Source organism: Protomyctophum parallelum (genome assembly GCF_964188405.1).
Source record: "Protomyctophum parallelum genome assembly, chromosome: 18".
NCBI classification, from domain to species: Eukaryota; Metazoa; Chordata; class Actinopteri; order Myctophiformes; family Myctophidae; genus Protomyctophum; species Protomyctophum parallelum.
The window spans coordinates 18,928,866-18,948,660 of NC_139716.1; the positions used below are offsets into that span (position 1 = coordinate 18,928,866).

The 19,795-nt window shown below is 41.3% G+C and overlaps 2 protein-coding genes across 3 annotated transcripts; both read left to right on the plus strand.

The window, feature by feature from the left end:
• The first annotated feature begins 325 nt into the window (after positions 1 to 325).
• LOC310875347 (CTD nuclear envelope phosphatase 1A) lies at positions 326 to 12,654 on the plus strand. 2 transcript variants are annotated; one of them, XM_083788548.1, is made up of 9 exons: positions 326 to 799; positions 899 to 1,055; positions 4,493 to 4,559; positions 7,099 to 7,217; positions 7,962 to 8,033; positions 8,234 to 8,350; positions 8,960 to 9,071; positions 10,364 to 10,448; positions 11,741 to 12,654. In XM_083788548.1, the coding sequence occupies exons 2-9, from the start codon at positions 951 to 953 to the stop codon at positions 11,799 to 11,801; spliced, it is 738 nt and encodes a 245-aa protein (XP_083644674.1). In that variant the 5' UTR covers positions 326 to 799; positions 899 to 950; the 3' UTR covers positions 11,802 to 12,654. The 2 variants fall into 2 exon arrangements, with proteins under 2 accessions (XP_083644674.1, XP_083644673.1); XM_083788547.1 differs by having other exon boundaries at positions 326 to 1,055.
• Positions 12,655 to 14,937: 2,283 nt separating this feature from the next.
• On the plus strand, positions 14,938 to 19,030 carry LOC310875687 (gamma-aminobutyric acid receptor-associated protein). Its single transcript, XM_083789005.1, has 4 exons — positions 14,938 to 15,189; positions 17,612 to 17,690; positions 17,794 to 17,912; positions 18,019 to 19,030. Exons 1-4 carry the CDS (start codon positions 15,100 to 15,102, stop codon positions 18,097 to 18,099), a joined length of 369 nt encoding a protein of 122 aa, XP_083645131.1. The 5' UTR covers positions 14,938 to 15,099; the 3' UTR covers positions 18,100 to 19,030.
• The last annotated feature ends 765 nt before the right edge of the window (positions 19,031 to 19,795 follow it).

The following is a 19,795-nucleotide window of genomic DNA, read 5'->3' on the forward strand; positions in this document are numbered from 1 at the left end:
ATACACGTGTGTTTTGACCGTTATTTCCATTTGCAAGTCAATATTATGTTCAACACCTGTCCTGCCAGGCTGCCACCAAAGTGAGAAGTGATTGTGAACCACACAAGTAGCAATAGCATATTACCAAAGTGAGTGCTTTGTTTATGTATAATTAGGCAGGTACACATTTTTGACATAAATGTTACGCCAGATCCTCAATCTAATTTTAATCGTATTCTTAAATAGTTCCCTCCGTTGCTCGTCCACGTCTGCTGTTTATTTTCTTTCCACGTGGACGTGCTTAGTGCGCGCTCCGTTTGGGTTCCTCTCGCGGAAGTGACGGCAAGGCGACGATGGCGGCTCGCAGTTTCATTCTGGATTTGCAGTGAACTACAAACTGCTTTTATATGCCGACTGGATCCACTCCGGGAACTTTGGGGACGTTTTTCTCTCTTCGGACGGAGAGACGACCGAAGACGCGTTCGCACAGCACTTTAACGTGGCGCCGAGCCGCAAGTTTGAGGCTATTTTTCTCTCCAAGGTTCAAGGTGGTCACCCTACCGAGCTAGCATTAGCGTTAGCTTTGCTCGGCTAACTAGCTAGTTGTTCCACAGACAGACACTGAGCTAGCCTGTCAACGAGCTACGTGGTAACGACCACCCAGTAAAGTGTAGCATAGTTTTTGACCGTTTTTTGTACGTTTTCTACTATAGTTGCAATGATATTCCATTCTCGCCAATGAGAGTTTGTGCCACAAGTGTGCAGAGCGAGGTACTCACACGTTTGCTTGGCCTCCTCTTCATCTGAACTGCTCTAAAAGGTTTGCTGTGGCTAAAGAAGTTTGAATATCAACACAAGCTAGCACGTTGCTTGTCATTTTGTCTGAACTTCTATCTCGCACACGTTGTGTCATCTAAAGAATTGGAAGACTTGCTCCTGTATTGTCTGTGGGGTCCTGCGTGCTCGTCAACATGCTGAAAACCCGACAGTGTTTACTTGGGATCCGCACTTTCCTCGGTGTAACGTCCAGAATATGGGGCTTCATCTTGTACATCCTCAGGAAGCACCTACGAACGGTGAGCAAGCAGTGCACAATTTAAACTGTCTGTTTGAGACGTTCGTTTTGTCATGTGAATTAATACAGTCAAAGAGGGCCTGATGGTGGCATAACATTAGCCCCTCTCGGAACCCCGTGGGTCAGCCCAGCATTGGGTTCTGCTTGTAGGGCTAGCATAACATATATTTAAATATTCTTATTCTTATATAAACCCATGTAGTGCTTTTTGCTGTGTTCCTCACCTGAGGCGTGTGGTAAGACATGCCACACGCCAACTAATTGAAAAAAGCTATACATACATACAAAAGGATAACCCCAATTATTGTTTATTTCCCCTATTGCTTATTTCCAATGAGGTCCTGTGTATTCAGTTAATCGAGTAATCAATTATAATGATGAATTATTCAAATTCTACTTGCTGTGTGCACATATGAACGTGAACGTCACTATCTTCTGGGAAGTATCCTTTTTCTTCAATTTTGCGTTTTTTATGAATGAATGGGCCATGCAATTATTATACCGCAGAGCAATGAGCATCTCACATTCACACATCTTAATGTATGGAGTGAGTTGCCAGACTGCGGTCACCTTCAGTGGTTTACTATTGCCTCTATAATAAACATGGTATTTAAGGTGGCAGAGGCCCACCACTTTTAGTTACACACAGGTGTTTCACACCTACTGAAGTCGTTGTTATAGATATTGTGCATATGCAGTGAAATATGAGTGGACTTCGACTCTAAGTTTTTATCAAGGGGCATCAGTGTCAGGAAGAGTGCTCTGGCCTGTAGTATGTTGTAATAGTTTCTGTTAGGATTTTGTCTGCAGTTTATTGTGCAGCACTCACACACTCACGTGTTGTCAACAGGCCCTCAGAGTGAGTATTCCAGTCCAGGTTGTGGGTAAAGTGAAAGGGATTATATCAGAACAGAGACCGCACTGTTCTTTCATACAAAATCTCTCCCTCTCTCTATCTATAGCACACACAGCCACATACATTGTTAAGCACCAGTATGTAATGTAGTACTGTACTGGCACAATGTTGTCAACTGAGAGCTTATGCATTGAGGAATGCAATGTAATGTATACTAATTGTAATAATTAATAACTGTTAAATAGTCTGGACAATGATCAGACCAGAATCATTAGCATTAGACCTACCTGTGAATAAGTATTAGGATCATGTGTCAAAAATCTGGTTTTAGTTCTTTGAGTTCTTTGACATGTATTTTGTATAATTGTAAAGTGAACTGTGCTCAAATAACTAATGGGGAAATACATTTCCTAAGGCTGTGCCGACATTTCCAGCATTGGCTCTACCCAACATTCAAAGAGCAAAAAGTTAAATGACCACTAAGAGAAGAGAACCACCTATTTTTTCATATCTTCATCATAGGTTTACAGTTCACGATGTGAGGTTAGACAGTATATTATGGTAGGTATTTGCATCAAAGAAGAGAAAATAAAAAGCTCAGCAGCTGACAATGGAAGTCATTGTAGCATACATGGCATAATTTACATCTAATAAGTACTAAATCTAGACTGCAATGATTTGTCCAATATGCATCAGCATGTAGCCTTCTTAGTATTGTCGCGTTTGAACTCTTAATGGCTCATAGCATATTGAATTGATAGGAAATAAGCTCCCTTCTTCCATAGATTTAGCATATCCTGCTGGAGATCCCAATGACTTGTTGCCATGCCTTGACACATCGGGCTGAACAACATACAGAGATGATGGCGGTGGTAACAGTCTGGCAGAAACTGCTTTTGTAGTTTGAAGAAGTCATCTCAAGATAAAGTATGTGTGGCAAAATGTTTTTGGTGGTATTGAAAATCATAGCAATCAAGAGGTCACACATCCAAACATTTCTACGGGTGCTCTATAAAATCATAAACTGAAATGTGAACAAAAGGAGATGTCTGCAGCACACCGTCCTAAATGCGCTCCAAATAATTTATTTCCAGAGTGGTCAGAAAAAAACAACGTTTCATCATAAGTTCATCATACATTCAGTATTTCTTATTAAACTATAGAACTATAATTAAAGGTCCCTGCACACTGCTGCGTTTTCTTTTATTTTTAGCTGCATTTTTCCGTCTGTTTTCCAAAAAACGCGTCCAGTGTGCAACCACCTTAATACCTTGATACCGCCCAAGCAAGCCTACAACCTACATTCCACAATCTTATGCACACAGATATTTGATGAGAAGATGTAAGGCTGTATGTCCTATTATTGCTAATATCCATGACAACATGGCAGCGTAATAGTGCAACTGTGCGCCGTGTGCGGCATAATGTCAATATAATAATGAAGTTGGACCTAGCAGGGCATCCAATATGCACTGGAGAAGAGGGGCTTGGTCAAGAAAGCATAGACTAGAGCTGACTGTGTCAGGTTCCCCCATAGCGCTCAGCAGCTGTTACCACCAGTAGGCTTTCCCTGGGCTTGCTCTGCCAAGTAGCTCAGAGAGGGAGAGACGGAGGCCGCCTTCAGGGTTTTGGTACCAAGCAGCCCAAGCTTAGTCAAAGTCACCCTGCAAGACCCCACCCCCTGACTTCGTTGACACCCACGGACAGCTGGGGGGGGTTGGGGTGACGGATAAAAATAACTGTTAAAGAGAAAAGTACAGAGCCCCAGGGCTGGAGTAGCGGGCGCAGGTCGACTCTGTTGTCACCCCCACTAGAGGAGGGCAGAGAAGTTGGGACTAGTGGATGGACGCTGGCTCTTGGCCGGCGATAACCTGATGCAAGATGGCTTTATCCGTTTCTGTTCTTCTCATAATATGAGCATATTATGTTAGATTTTTTTTAGATTTTTTTAATTAAGATCCCATATATTTGGGGTTAGGGATTGATGATGATCAAAATGTATAATGATATTGGCATTGGCTCAGTATATCAGTCTGCCATTAAAAGCTCTTAAACCCCAGTGGAGTTTAGGGGGAAAATCGGTGTTGGAACCGGAGACCAATTGGGTCTCCATTGACCTGCTGAGCGCTGTTCAGAGGTGGACAGCCGCTGCCGGCGGGGGCAATGGGGCTCAAGAGATTAAGTGTTTTAACAGGGAGATAGCAAGAGAGAGACTTAGATTATGAAAGAAATTCCCCAAAATACAAAGTGTGTGTGTGTGTGTGTGTGTGTGTGTGTGTGTGTGTGTGTGTGTGTGTGTATGTGTGTATATATATATATATATATATATATATATATTATTATTTTTAACATTCCCCAGTCAACATTTTCTTTATACACTCTGAGAATAACATCATTTAAGTTATCCAGTCTTCATTCAGTCTGAGATCACCTTATATGACCTTCTGTACACTTTATATCACACACACACACACACACACACACACACACACACACACACACACACACACTTATGTTGTTTATTGATGATATAAGCTTCAGGATTTTAAACTTATGGTTCCTTTTACTTGGTGCATTTGCAGGTAATCCAGTACCAGACGGTGCGATATGACACTTTGCCTCTGTCACCCATCTCCAGAAACAGACTCAGTAAGTACACTTAAAATGTTTTATAATCTTTAACATTTATTTAAGTTCTATGGTATTCTTGGCTGCGTGTAGTCACTGTAGTGGAAAGAAGGTGGGTAAATGAGTCGTCCTTAAAGCTGAACAACATGCACTGTAGCCTGGCGGGCTACGAGTCGTTATTTGACACGTGTATAGACTTAAGTGAAAGAGGAAAATGTCCAAGTGGAAGGTGTCAAGACGTAGACCAGGAGAAGACATGCTCATCAGCAGACAAGAAAAGCTATCCACAGAAGAATTGTCACTGCCCACAGACAAACCTCCCCACCCAAACCATCAATGTGTGCCCTTTCTCACCCTTGAGGGGGCACTCCCTTATTATAAATGTACAAACTTGTGTGTATGTTCACATGACCTGATGAAGATCAAACAGATCGAAACATTGTCAGTATTTAAATAAAGAACGTCTTGCTATTACCTATGGTGTGCGGGCTCCATCCAATCCACTGAAGTTTCTTCAGTGGATTCGACACCCAGCCTGTCGATGTGCGTATTCTACGTCTGCTCTTTCTCACCCTTGAGCCATCGCCATAGTCGTTTTGTCTAGACACAGTAACGGTGACATGAATAATGTGAATAATTGCCAATAACTCAGAGAGGTACACTGTAATACTCACATCAGGTGTGTCTCTGGAGAATGGAACCAATCTCTTTTAGCTTGGAGGGTGAATTGCACGTCAAAAGACATGGCTCTGCATTCACAACAAACAATGCATAGTTTGCATACCTATATCGTGTTCGTTCGTTCATTCATTCATATACTTGAAACGATGTAATTCTTGTATGTTGTACACGTGTAATATATCTGCCAGATGGATCAGATGCCAGCATCATTTTCATATTCTCGTATTCATTCCCTTACAATTAAACCTATTAGTTTATTGGTTGATTTGGTATATTACTTTACATGGTTTATAACCTGATATCCGAGTGGTTAGGGCATGGCTCAAATGCCTGACAAGCTGCAAGTCCACAGTTCGATTCCCTGCCAGGCAGCTAACCCATTTGCCGCATCTCACTCCCTTACTGTCTCTTTGCGTTTCCCGTTTCTCTCCACTGTCACTCATTTATCTTAAATGAGTCACATTGTTCAATGCACATGTAAGCAAAATGCTTCGTAAAATAATATTAATTGTCATAATATTGTGATTTATGGTATTTTCTGACAATTCTATTATTGTAAATGTGATCATGTCAATAATCATTAGAGGCCAAGTGAGTTCATTGTCTGAGTTTCATTGCTGGAAGCTGCTGTTTAAGGTGCCGTTGTGTTGCCTACATTTACAATTCGTTTTTAATATTTGCCGGCACAAAATGTACCGGTAGACCTAAAGGTCTAGGTCTACATTCTGTGCCTGCAAATATTAAATTATAAATGGCTTATTAATAGAAATGGTGGGGCTCTCAAAAACATATTGTTAATAAAATGTATCTATCTTGCAGCCTACGACTGTAAGTTAATAATACGTTCCATACCATGCTAGGAAATGTTCTTCATAATAAATAGAATTCATGAAGTGAGTGTGAAACGTCTTTGTAGTTATAGCAGTGACTGAGATAAAAGAGAACAAGTTGAAAAAACAAAAGCAATGGAAGGTGCTAGAGTATGTGCACAATGTGTTCGTGCAAACACAACTGATCTGGCCCGCATGAAGTTGCAATGTGCCCAATCTGGCCTGTGACCTAAAATGAGTTTGACAACCCTCTAATAATTAGACAAGCTATTGTGTTTCTACCAAATTCACTAACTCTGCAGTCCATTGCATCTTGTCATTGTGATTAATGTCATTAATGTGCAGTATTGTATCGGTAGATTGTATCTACGCAAATTGATCTCTTTGCGATGAGTGTGTTTACTGGTGTCATTCCAAAGTCATAATCTTGCACCTATTCTTGGACGAGTGATAGTTTTGCCAAGTATATAAACAGAATTTGTCCTCCGAACTCCGATTCCCATGCCACCACTCTACTTCCTGCCGCCCCAAATCAATCGATTGTTTTAATTGTGGTTTTGGCATTGGAACATGCACCGTAAATATAATTTATCTTAGCCTTTGTAAACTGTAATTACACAGGACTGTGTAATTATATATGTATATATAATTATATATGTATATATATATGTGATTATAGCCAATACATGCTATATACTGTTTTATACTTCCAAACGTTTAAAAAAATGTCAAATATAAATATAAATATTGTATCTTTAGTTGTATCTACAACTCAACTGGTTACATTGGGGGCATGGTGTGTAGATCTGCTATCTTAGCTTATCTTTTCTATTTGCTCAAATAATTGCAATCAGGCGAATATGTAATACTTGTGACAAGCTTACAGCATGGTATAATTTTTCCTTTCCTATGCTCAGCTTTGTGTGTTTGTAGTCGTACCACGGAATGTTTGATTGGCTGAGCACGGAATGTGATGATGTATGATGATAAGAGCGCCCCTCACTTCACACAAATGTGATTTTTAGTGTGTGTACTGTGTTCCCCTCCAGATGCAGTGAAGAGGAAGATCCTGGTTCTGGATCTGGATGAAACACTGATCCACTCTCACCATGATGGTGTCGTCAGGCCCACAGTGAGGCCAGGAACACCGCCAGACTTCATCCTCAAGGTACTCTCTAACTTTGCATTAAAATAAGTGACAACGTTTACACAAATAATTAGCCCTTCGCTAACCCCCAACACCAAAAGCGACTGTCAAATGCCAATCCAAATAGTTTAGCAATCATTGCTGAGAATGGCAAGCTTTCGTCACCTCATAGCCGTCTGTGTTATTTACTTATTTTGCATGGCTGCAGTCTTCCGTGCATTACATGAAAACTCCTGTCGGACGGCAGTAAGTTGATTGAGTTGCATACTGTCTAACATTTCGTATTTCTATTTTATTGAAATAATGTCATGCACATTTGTCCAGTGAATAGCCTGGTTGACTAGATTTGGAAGACATTTTGAAACTCTTGCTACTGAAACGATCGATTATTTTCATGGAGAAATCCCGTCATTTACCATGCGTCTCAATGGGTGAGAAGGACAGCTTGCCATGTCTCCTCTCTTGCTAACGTGCCTATTGGAGAAGGACGGGTTGGGGAGGGACTTAGCGAAGGGCTAATTGGATGTGACTTTTTGTTCTCTACACCCAGGACAACACAAAAGCAAAGAACAAATATGAATCTGAAAATTCTCTATTTTATTTTGAATCAAGATGAACTTTATTGTCCCACTTGGCTTGGGTTACAGTCGAGTCACCCACGTTGCAGCTATAAAAGACAAACATTCCACATACACAAAACAAAAAGAAGCTTAAAATCATACACATTTTATTTAAGAATGTCCTTTTGTTTCCTCTCCCCTGCAGGTTGTCATTGATAAGCACCCAGTTAGATTCTTCGTCCACAAAAGGCCACATGTTGATTTCTTTTTAGAAGTGGTAAGTTTGATTGAAACACTCAAGGTCCACACCATTTAACACATTATCATTCATTTAATTCTGGCTCAAGGCCTGTATTTATCATAAGAGCGGAAATGCCACTGAAACAATAAAATCCTCTAGACCAAATGGTCTTTTATGTTTTGACTTGGACCTATACACATCAATTCTAAACTTCTAAACTACTTGTGTGCGTGCAGGTAAGCCAGTGGTATGAGCTGGTAGTGTTTACGGCCAGTATGGAGATCTACGGCTCAGCAGTGGCAGACAAGCTGGACAACAACAGGAACATCCTGAGACGCAGATATTACAGACAGGTATACTATGCCTGCTGTATATAATACTGTATATATCTAGCCAGTCGTTTGAGACATTAAGACATTTTGAGACAAAGAACCATTTAAGTTCATACTAATTATCCATAATTTATAAATTATGGATAAGGGTTCAGGACACATGGGACTTTTGGGGGAGGTGTCGGGATAAATTATAGACTTAAATGGATCTTCGTCTCAAATCTGCAACTGTTAAGACATTATGATTGATACTGTCTGTGACCTAGGAATGAGAGTTTCCTTTTATCAATGGTGGGATATTTTCCTCAATTTCTCATTGCAAAGACAGAGCAGTGTAATTTATTTTGTTAAAATGTTAAAATATTACTAGGTAGGCAGACATGTATACATTTATCTTCTGTTTATCTATGCTGTGTTCAAACTATGAGATAATAAAACGGCTAAAAAGCCATACTGAAAGTTGACCCAAAAACAAGGGAATTCATAAAGATCTCAGGCCAATAAGCAGAATCCCTAATGGCATTGGTATCATTAAAATCTTTGAATGCTTTTATATTTGTATTAAGTCCAAAATATTTCATTTGTGGGGAATTTAATTAACTTCCCTTTGCCTCATTTCTGTTTTTGCAGCATTGTACATTGGATCTAGGTAGTTATATTAAAGACCTGTCCGTAGTACATGACGACCTCTCCAGTATTGTTATCCTGGACAATTCACCTGGAGCTTATCGCAGCCATCCAGGTAGGACTGCGTGTTCACTTTAGGGTGATTTAGACTTTGTTGTGCACTGGCAAATTGTGCCAAATGGTGCATTTATATAGTGTTGCAGTCCCGCCCCCTGTCATGACAACTACAGGTCCGGAAGAGAATTTACCATTCATTTTTCCCATAGACATTTCAAGTATTTATTTAAAGACATTTAAGCCTTGGACAAAGCCAACTCTTGTGACAAATCATGACAATAAACACAATGTTTTGGGCCGATCAAATAATTAGAAAGATACCAGCTGCACATGCGCACGCACACACATACGTGTCTGCTTCGCATTACTTTACCTGGGTTAGCTTACTTGTTGTACTTGAAAGTTGACCTTAGAATCCCTTGGTCAAATCACATTGGCACGTGGCGTGATAAGAACTAGTGGGTTGTTAACTAGTGGGTTGTTGCTGGCTTCAATACCATCCCATTGGCTGAAAGGTCAGCTAGAGGCTAAAATTGTCTGGTTGCCTAGAGACGAGGCAGCCAATCAGGACGATAGCTCGTCACTACGGCAGCCAGATGGGTCGCTACTACTATACAGCAAGTGGGTGTGAAAGCCATGCCGAGAGAAAATAGACCCTGCCCTTTTTTTCTTCTTTCTAATTATTCGATTGGCCCAAAACGTTGTGTTTATTGACATGATTTATCACAACAAGAGGTTTTGAAACGTCTAGGGGAAAATATGAATGGGGAATTATTTTCCGGGCCGGTCGTCGCCATCAAAGGGGGCGGGACTGCAACGCTCTATAGCGCCTTTATCCAAGGCGCTTCACATTGTGCATTACATTCACCCATTCACACACACATTCATCCACCTATGGCAGAGGAAACCATGCAAAGCACTAACCTGCACATCAGGAGCAATTAGGGGTTTTTAGTGTCTTGCACAAGGACACTTCGACACTAACTCTGGGGGAGCCCGCGATCGAACTGGGAACCTCACGGTTCCATCCGTCCACTCTACCGCCCACTCTACCCCTGAACCACTGCCGCCCGCCACTGGTGTCACAATCCAAACATTGCTGATCTACAAGCTCACAACACGTTACAGCACATGTGAGACACGGCGCACAATCAAGTAGAGAAGAAATATTCATATTTAATATAAGGCATGTACAGTATTGTCATTTTTGTCATCGCATTGCATCTGATTCCTAACACTGCACACCACACTTCCTAACACACTTGTCCTTCTTGATGTTGTCACATCATTGTCATTTCCTTTGACCTAGTTCTATTTTTTTTCCTGACCTCTGGTGTTTGTGCTCTCCAGACAATGCAATACCCATCAAATCCTGGTTCAGCGACCCTAGTGACACAGCACTTCTTAACTTGCTGCCTATGCTAGATGCACTAAGGTAAGAAGCATCATGACATTGGTAAAGTGATGAATGGTTGTATCGCACCTAGAATTAACATCCCTTTACATCGTCGTTTTGTGCAACATTGTTGGTCCTACTACAATACATGCCAAAGTAGAAAAGTGCACTCCTTGGCACGCATGTCTCCTGCAGGCTAGTTTTCCTACCCAAGGCCTGCAAATGTTGGAACTTAAGTCAGCCATAGCTAATTGGAAATTAATATGGAAAATATAGACTGATACATCTTGATTGCATGGCTAATGTGTACAGATTTGTAAGAAATTGTAGGTGTAGTAGTAAAAAGTGTGTTTTGAAGAAAACTCAAAATAGTGGAAAATGTAGTCTGTTAACAAACACAACTGTATGGGGAGTACAGTCATGATTCATGGAATCGAGGGAAACTCACATATGTATTGTATGACCTATGATTCAAGAGTTAGTGGATAACGTGATGTGGGATGTTCCAGCGCCACCATGAGGCTGATATGAAAAGTTTCACGCTCAGTGGTGTGGTGATTTTTATTACTGGTACCACGGAACGTCACGCGCATGAACACGTGCGTGCATCGCGGCATGCACACAACGGCTGCATAGCCTAAGCCTATTGTTAAATAGTGTAAGAGAGTTTTAGACACACAAACACACAAGTAGACTTAAAATAGTCAGACAAACATATTTACTGCACACTAGCTAAACTAAAAAGTTTGCTTTGGACGAATCACAAATTAATCTGTTTGATGGAGGAGGAGGCATTCTTCTTCTTCAGCAGCAGTATAGCCTACTGGAGCCATAGCCTACTGCTGTAAGTATGCATGCTTACCGTATAGGCGCTACGTGCACTCAGGTAAACAGTTAAAGCTGTTATGCAAAGTAGTATCCATTTGAATTCGGCACGGTACGAAAATAGGGGGGAGGGGGCCAGTACACCTACAGTAGACCACTGAGTACTTGGTGCGTCTTGGAAAGTCTGGTGACGCGAGGTTGGTGAGTCTTCTCTTGAAATAAATTACTGCCACAACGGCGTGGTACTGCGTTCTACGAGCATGACACCACTGTTCACACTGATGAGTCCAATCGTGTCGCTGTTCATAAACAGACAGAACAGAAAACAGTCTCTGGTCTTAGGCCGTCTGGCATGGCGGACAAAAATGTGGTGATGTTTTTTTTTTTTCTCCATGAATAGTAGCTGTAATACCTTATACTCTTCATGCTGTAATCATGGTTTTAGACTATAGCAGATAGCAGTTGATTTGAGGCTGTCGCCAACAACTACTGTCTCTCTCTCTTAGGTTCACTGCTGATGTCCGTTCCGTCCTCAGTCGAAACCTCCACCAGCACCGGCTTTGGTGATTGGCTGAATTTGGAGGGGCGTGGCTAGGTGACTTGCCACTCCCACTCTGCCGGCTTCCGTCCTGCCCTCCATTCCCACACTGCTGAGCCACTAGCCCTCTAGCAGCCTGCCTCTGTCAGATGGCTACTGAGGAGCAGAGGGTTGGGGTGACTGCCTAACGGGATGAACAGTATGGGATCACCTGAGCCCACAAACTACTGGGGAGGGGGAGCCAGCTGGTTTTTTTTCTTCCCCTTTTGTTTCTTTTTCTCTGATTCTTTATTTGTACATTTTTCCCCCCAAAACAAAATGGAGCCTCTCTGCCTTACAGCTCCTGACACTGACTGTGTGCGCGTATGGAGGTGCAGTTGTGTACATGAGTCAGAGTAAGCTTGCTGCGTTGTTAGTCTTTTAAAACTTTTTTGATGATTGTGGAGGGGGGGTGGGGGCAGGATCAGCAAAGGCAACAGACAATTTATGGTATTATTTGCTCTTAACTCCTTGTCATCTCGGACATTGCACTTCAGCAGATGACAACCCCTCATTTTACTCTTCTTAAACGTCACAGAGCCAGTGGAAAATATTATAAAGACGACCCCTTTTTAGATGAATCCACGCCCACAACATCAATTTATTGGGTCTCAAGTGAATTCCTGAGGTACTTTTCTTTTTTCTCACAAGAATGGATAAATGTATTTGATGAATTTTGCTTGCTGTATACCATCCACAGACATCTTTCTGGAATAAATACCTGAGCAGCCTGAAACATTTTTTCTCATTTTTTGTTTTTTTTAACCAGTCACTCTTTCCCCAAATCTCCTTGTGTGGGACTCTGTAGTGTAGACTGGACTGAATAGGGGTGTGTGTGTGTGTGTGTGTGTGTGTGTGTGTGTGTGTGTGTGTGTGTGTGTGTGTGTGTGTGTGTGTGTGTGTGTGTGTGTGCGCGCGCATGTGAGAGAGAGGGGGGGTTGGCGTTCATGAAGACAATGTGAAATTGTCAGTTACCATAATATATTGCATCAATATTATTGCATCTGGGCCATGACGAAATCTTGCTTTCCCCTCTCACTGTTCAGTACCATCCTAATTTCAAATAATAGGACTTAATTTCTCTCCTGTCCACCTTTGTTGCTTTAAAAAAAAACCTGCCTCCCCCTAACTACATTGGTTCAACTGTCTGACCCCATCTTTCAATGCCTTCTGAACAATGTCAGTCTTGTTAAGGCTCACAGTGGCTTCTTATTGGCTCTGTCTCCAGGTCTGTGTTACTAATAAAACACTTGTCAGTATCGACCAATTCTTACCTGGCTTATTTCTTTTCCCTGTTTCCATGTGCCTTATAAGTGCCATTTATTCTTGGGCCTGTGATTTAAAGCTGATGAAATGCAACCAATTTCACTGGTTTGAAAACTGCTGTTGATTATCTTATGGTTTTATATCAAACATTTCTGCTGCCTTCATGTGGTAGGAAAGTCAATTACACTATACAATATGTTGTAGCTTTGTCCATGTCTGGTCCATGCTCCTTCTAGGTGTATCATATTTGAGAGGACTACTGTACTGTTCAATGCGGTGATCAGTTTTGTTCTAACCCCACTGTCATGATTTGTTATTAGTCAAATTGTATTCATGTAATGTCATTCAGTCTAAAGCATTGCATGCTTATGAAACGAGGCCTGGTTACAGTTTTTTTATTTTAAAGCAACAAATATAAATCAATACAATTATTGGATGGCAAGTTTAAAAAAAATTAGTCTTGAACTCGTACATTGAGAGCAGCAGTTGGACCATAAATCAATCCCTTCTCCCAAATTTAGTTATGCCAAGATTCCTCCCCACACACATTTGTCTGCTGTTATATCCTACTACTTACTGGCTCACCTGCCAGTGAGGAGCCCCCACAGGGAGGACGGAGAGCCTTTGCCCTACCCCTCCCGCCCAACTCTTTCCGCTAACAAGTGCAGCCCTAGCCTCTTTCAGGACTCTCGGTACCGCCGTCCAAAATAAGAAACACGCAGCCAAATAGATTATAGATTATAAAAACATGAGTGGTAGTTCCTGAAAGACTGGATGAAAGTACAGTAGTTGACTTTACTATGGGAATATCAAATAATTATGTGAACCCACTACACCAGTGGTTCTCAATGTGGGGTCTGGGGACCCCCAGGGGTCCTTGAGGGAGTTCCAGGGTGCCCCAGCTAAATGAGATAGGAACCAAATGGACCCTTATGGGTCTGTAACTCTGAGTGCATAAATGGAACCAAACCAAATGGACCCTAACAGGCCATTTGCACACTTTCAGAGTTAAATTAACATGGATTTTACTATATAAATTGGGGTCCCAGAGATAGAAATGCCATTAAATGGGGGTCCGTAGCCTAATGCATGTCAAACTGGGGGTCCTTGAAACTAAAATGGTTGACAATCACCCAAATCTTCTCTCATGGAGGTCCCTGACTGGCATGTCTTTTCAAATGGGGGTCCTTGACATGAAAACGTTTGAGAACCAGAGCACTACTACACTACACAGTCCTTTCCACGTACAGGTCTAGCCCAAACATTTAGATTCTCGTAGAGGTTTTTTTTCGATTCTGACGAAAGATCTTGTGGAGAGATTCGTCAGAATCGAAAAATAAAAACCTCTACGAGAGTCTAAATGTTTGGGCTAGTACAGGCCATGCCACTAGCCCAAACATTTAGATTCTCGTAGGTTTTTTCCGATTCTGACGAAAAATCTCTTGGAGAGATTCGTCAGAATCGGGGGAAAAAACCTCTACGAGAGTCTAAATGTTTGGGCTACCATGCCACACTTTCTGTACTGTCACCATCCCTACTGTCTCATGTGTTTCTGTTTCTATTAGGCGCCTGTGTGTTACTGCAGGGCCTCGGTCATATGACAAGGACGCCGCTTCACAGCTCTCTCTCTGCGTCTCGCGGCGCAGGGGTTGATCAAAATAAAATAGGACCAAATGACATAAACCCCGCATCCGCAACAGTGAGTGAACGCGTCCAAACGTCGCCCAAGACACGAAACACAACTCACTTATGGAGTAAACAGTTACTATTGATTAGCAACACATTGTATTCCGCACAAAACGCAGGGATTTGTCCTTTTCCTACGTCATGTTGTTATTGTATCCCTCCGCCGCAGACGCAATAGGAAAACAGCTGAAGCTGCTGCTAACTCTTAGCAACGTTTGTTTGTGTCGTGTTTCCTAGTCCTACTATCAAGGCTTTCAATCGCAGCTCAGTTATATATCTAAATCACAAGGCTCAGAGAGACCAACTGTCTTGTCTGCCATTTATCTCTCTCTAACAATGAAGTTTCAATACAAAGAGGAGCATCCCTTTGAAAAGAGACGGTCCGAGGGCGAGAAAATAAGGAAGAAGTATCCCGATAGGGTTCCAGTAAGTAGCAAAACGTTAGCATACTAGCTAGCGAACTACGAACTGCTTGTTAGGCTAAACTGCACCAGAGTATGGTTTCACTCGACAAAAATGATGAATTTCCGTCATATAAACGTTACATCGACACGTTTTGTATTTGGAAATACGCCTTTTATGCCTTGCTGCAAAGTATAAGGCCCATGTTATGACCGCAGTTTTATATTTGAAGTTGCGACGTTTTCCACAATCGACAAAGAAATGACGAAACACCGTTAGATTACTACATTATGTACATTTGCTATGGTATTATTATTATTGGCAACCTTGTGTTGTGTCAACATTAGTTTTCTCAATCTCTGGTTGACAGTGTGATTGCAACATCCGCTGGACATAGGCGTTAAGTTTGTTAGAAAACAACTACCTCTGGTAAACATACACAGGGCCTGCTGCTGCAACACAAATCAGCTGCAAGATTAAATTAATTAACTACTCTTCTGGAAAAAATGTTTTTCTTAAACATTGCCCGATAAATAACCAAATATTACTTGTGTCAACACGGTACCACAGACGAACGTGTACAACAACATGGCGAAATGCTGATAAATCATGTAGAATGTAGTTAGACAGTGAGTGGGCTAAATGTATACCACGGCCTACATCTTGAAATTGTGTCGGCAGTGGACCCTAAAATAGGTGTTGTTTACGTTGCACTGGCCTCAGGTGGTATTTTAACCCCTTATACAGTAATTAGACCATTGGGTGTCGGTTGTCAATGTGCCCATTTTTTTTAATGGTTACTTTATCTGACGCCATAGTTAAGTGCTTGGTTGGTTTCATTAGCCATGTCTGATATCTGGCGTCTGCTTTTGTTGTTGCATTGTAGTAGCTGTTGTGCTAGCTGGTAATACTTCTACTAGTTACCTAGTAATATTTTTTCAGTGTCATACTCATAAGGCATTATGCTGCATGTCCCTACAGTATTGATTAGAAAGGATAGTTCTGCAGAGCACATAACTACCCAGGGCTGTGTATGTCGTGCGTACGTTGCAGGGGAGATATATATATATATATATATATATATATATGACTTTCAACTTTTAACATTTGTGGTAATAATACCCCTTATGAGTAGAAAAAATGAAAGCTAGTTTGGGGGTGTACTCAACAGAGCCCCCGGGCCATAACCAATCAATGAATCCCACATTAGAATAGCAGGTTATCGCACATTTAGCCTAGGGGTAAGAGCCTAGGGGTAAGAAATTGGCCCCTCCACTCAAGCCAATTGCAGACAGAATATCAAATAGCTGTTTAACACTGGCTCATTCTCACATGATTGGAGATCACATGTACCTAATTTGGTAGAGATTGGAAAAAAAAATACAAAATAAAATCATGCTTGTCAGTTGTCAGTGGCATTTGATGTATTTGTGGCACACTAGGGTCTAAGTGAAATAGTTTTTGTCTGCGTTGCATTGAGGCCCTTCAATTTGTTGTGATTCGAATTCAAAAGTTGATCGGACAATGAAGGACATCATTCGGGGCAGGGGCGGTGTTGTGACTTCTTTGGACTACTGGTAGCATGCACACACATTTTGTTAACGCTGATTGATTGAACAGTTTATTAACACTTTGTACGATGCAGTGATGCAGACTAACTGTCTAAATTGAGGAAGGATACAATCATGTCACTATCCCGGGGTCCTGACTCCTGTGATGCAATACTGTACTCAGTGCTGTACTCTTAACGTTGTTGAAACGTCGCTGGGCAAATGGTCCCGGCACAGTCCCGTTCATGACTACCTTTGCTGTATGACTCTCTCTCTCCTTCTTTCCTGTCCATCTTAACTTGATACTATCAATAAAGGCAGAAAATCTAAAAAACGAATCTTGTTCTCCATTTTCACTTCATCATTCAGAACATTTAAAGGCGTACAGATATACAACTTCTATGCAAAAAAAGGAAATCATCAGTTTAGTATAGAAAAATCACACGCTGGTTTGTGGATCTCCCTCTGGTGTTGTGACTTCGTTCAGTTCATTGACATGGAAGGAAGTATTTTTGACAGGTAGATGGTATCTTAGTGGTGTAGTGAATCTTGAAGAGCAGGCCCATTGCAAGTTCCACTGGTTTGGTTTGTGCGATTCACTTGAGATTCTCTAATACAGACACGCACAGGAAAAATATAATCTCTGTCCCTGACCTCGGCCTAGCAGAGATAATTATATATTGAGGGTAAGACCTCCTTGGTTGAACCAGAGACTGAACCGCATTTCTTTATCTTGGGTTTTGTAGATTTTGTTTCACTTGGACCCTTCCCCCGTCCACCAATTTACACTTCCTGTGTGTGTGTGTGTGTGTGTGTGTGTGTGTGTGTGTGTGTGTGTGTGTGTGTGTGTGTGTGTCTGTGTCCTAACTATAAAGTGTTATTTTCTTCCTTCTTAGGTCATTGTGGAGAAAGCCCCTAAAGCAAGAATAGGAGATCTGGACAAGAAGAAATACCTTGTCCCCTCTGACCTTACAGGTAAGGGAACCACCCAGATTCATTATTAGATGGTAAATGTGTCAACACTCTTGAGATATTGTCATAATTGTGGTTAAAATGATCCCCTCATTCTCATTGATAGTGGGCCAGTTTTACTTCCTCATCCGGAAAAGAATTCACTTGCGAGCTGAGGATGCTCTGTTCTTCTTTGTAAACAACGTCATTCCACCCACCTCCGCTACTATGGGGCTGTTGTACCAGGTAGGATTATTCTAACCTATTTCTGTGATAAATGTTAAAGCACATTTTTATGCCAAAACCAAACATTTTGCAGTTGTTTAAAACTGTGTGTCTTTCTGTGTCGCAGGAACACCACGAAGAGGACTTTTTCCTCTACATTGCCTACAGTGATGAGAGCGTGTATGGGGACAGCCAAAGGGAAATGTGATCTTGTCATCACCCTCCCCTCACCCATTCACCCCACAACCATTTATTGAAATATTAAAATCCAGCTCAGCAGCCTAGAGTTCCCAGAGTAAATGTCAAATGCACTTTCACCAACACCCCCCTCCCCCCCCTCTCAATTATTTGCATCTTTATTATTCTTATGCGGTCTGAATTGTATTTTCCTCCAGTTTTCTTTTCACTAGGGTCTTTGGTTGAGGGTTAAGCGGCCAGTTTTTGTTTTGTGTATGTGATTGTGTAGAGTATTGATCTCACTTTAAAAGACAAGGGAAAAAAGACCTTGAAAAATGGGTTTAAATTAGACCATTGTCCTTCTCTTAAAGGCAAGGGATACAAGACAAAGTATGCGAATGTAATTTGGGGTTTTTATTTTATTGTTTATATCTTTTTGGCTTGGTTTGGTGTTCAGTTTTTTAATATATAGTTTGGTTCAGACATGGCAGGTTTGAGGTTGGACTGCATCTGATCAGAGTGGAAAATTAACAGTAGCCACCAGCCAAAGGCAGGCAAATTTTGTCTGTGGCTGCTAAATTTGTCTATCAGCAACTTTGGCAGGTAACCAACTGCAATACAGGAGTCTCTAAAGTTAACTTGTTCACTTTATCCAAGTTAGTTTCCTGCCTTGCTGATCTTTGAGTGGAGTAGTATAATATAATTCAGACTAAACAATCACCCTTCCCTTTGTTTCTGCTTTCAGTGGTTCAAGATGATTACTTTGAATGCTATTATGATTATCGTTGTTAATTATTGTTAATTTTAGATGGCTTCATTTCTAAAGGTGTCGTAAAGCTGAGTGCAATTTTCTCTTTTTTATTTTTATTTTAAAGAAAAGATATGAACCCGGTATAAAGCTGCATTACTGGCTCTTTCTCTCCACTCATGACCATACATGATAAAATGTGATAAAAGCCAAATATTCTTCTAGTCTTTTTTGAACCCCCTGGCATCATAGGGGAGGCATGCTTTCAAACTGCACTGCAAAATCTCCGGAGGGCGTGCCCCTTGCACCCAAACACAATTTGAAAGCCTACACAAGGGGCACCTAATGCCTAGTTCAGACCAAAGAATTGTGACAAGATTCTAAGCCCTATTTTTGTTTTCTGCCAAAAAATAGCAGATGCAACATGTGAGCTTGTAGATCTGCCATTTTCAGCAAGCAACACTCATTTGAGCATGGAGTTGTGGCGAACAATCGCAGTGGTCTCGAATTACTCTAAACAAAATAAATGCTATGGAAAACGTGGGTAATAAATGCATGCTTTACTTACAGTATGTACAAGTAAATGTACAAATTTAGAAGACCGATTCTGATTGCATGTAAGTTAAAAGGTAACATCTTATAAAGCATTTTCCATAGCTGCTCTGAAAGGTGAGGATACAACAAACTAAGGAATATTTCATATTAGCGCTGAGAATAGTAAGGAAAGAAATAAAGTTAGTATGTTTACCCAGGGTAACTGGACTAAGCTCAAGAACTTGTTTACAGCCAGGCCCTGCTCATAGAACATTTCATGGTAGGGGTTCAATTATCTTCAATGCCTTGTTCAAGGGCACTTCAACCGTGGTAATTTTAACGTGCCGGTCCGGGGATACGAACTAGCGACCTTCCGATATCAAGACCGCTCCGCAAACCGTTCGGCCACCGCTGCCCCTGGTTTAGGTGCATGTTGAGGGTATGA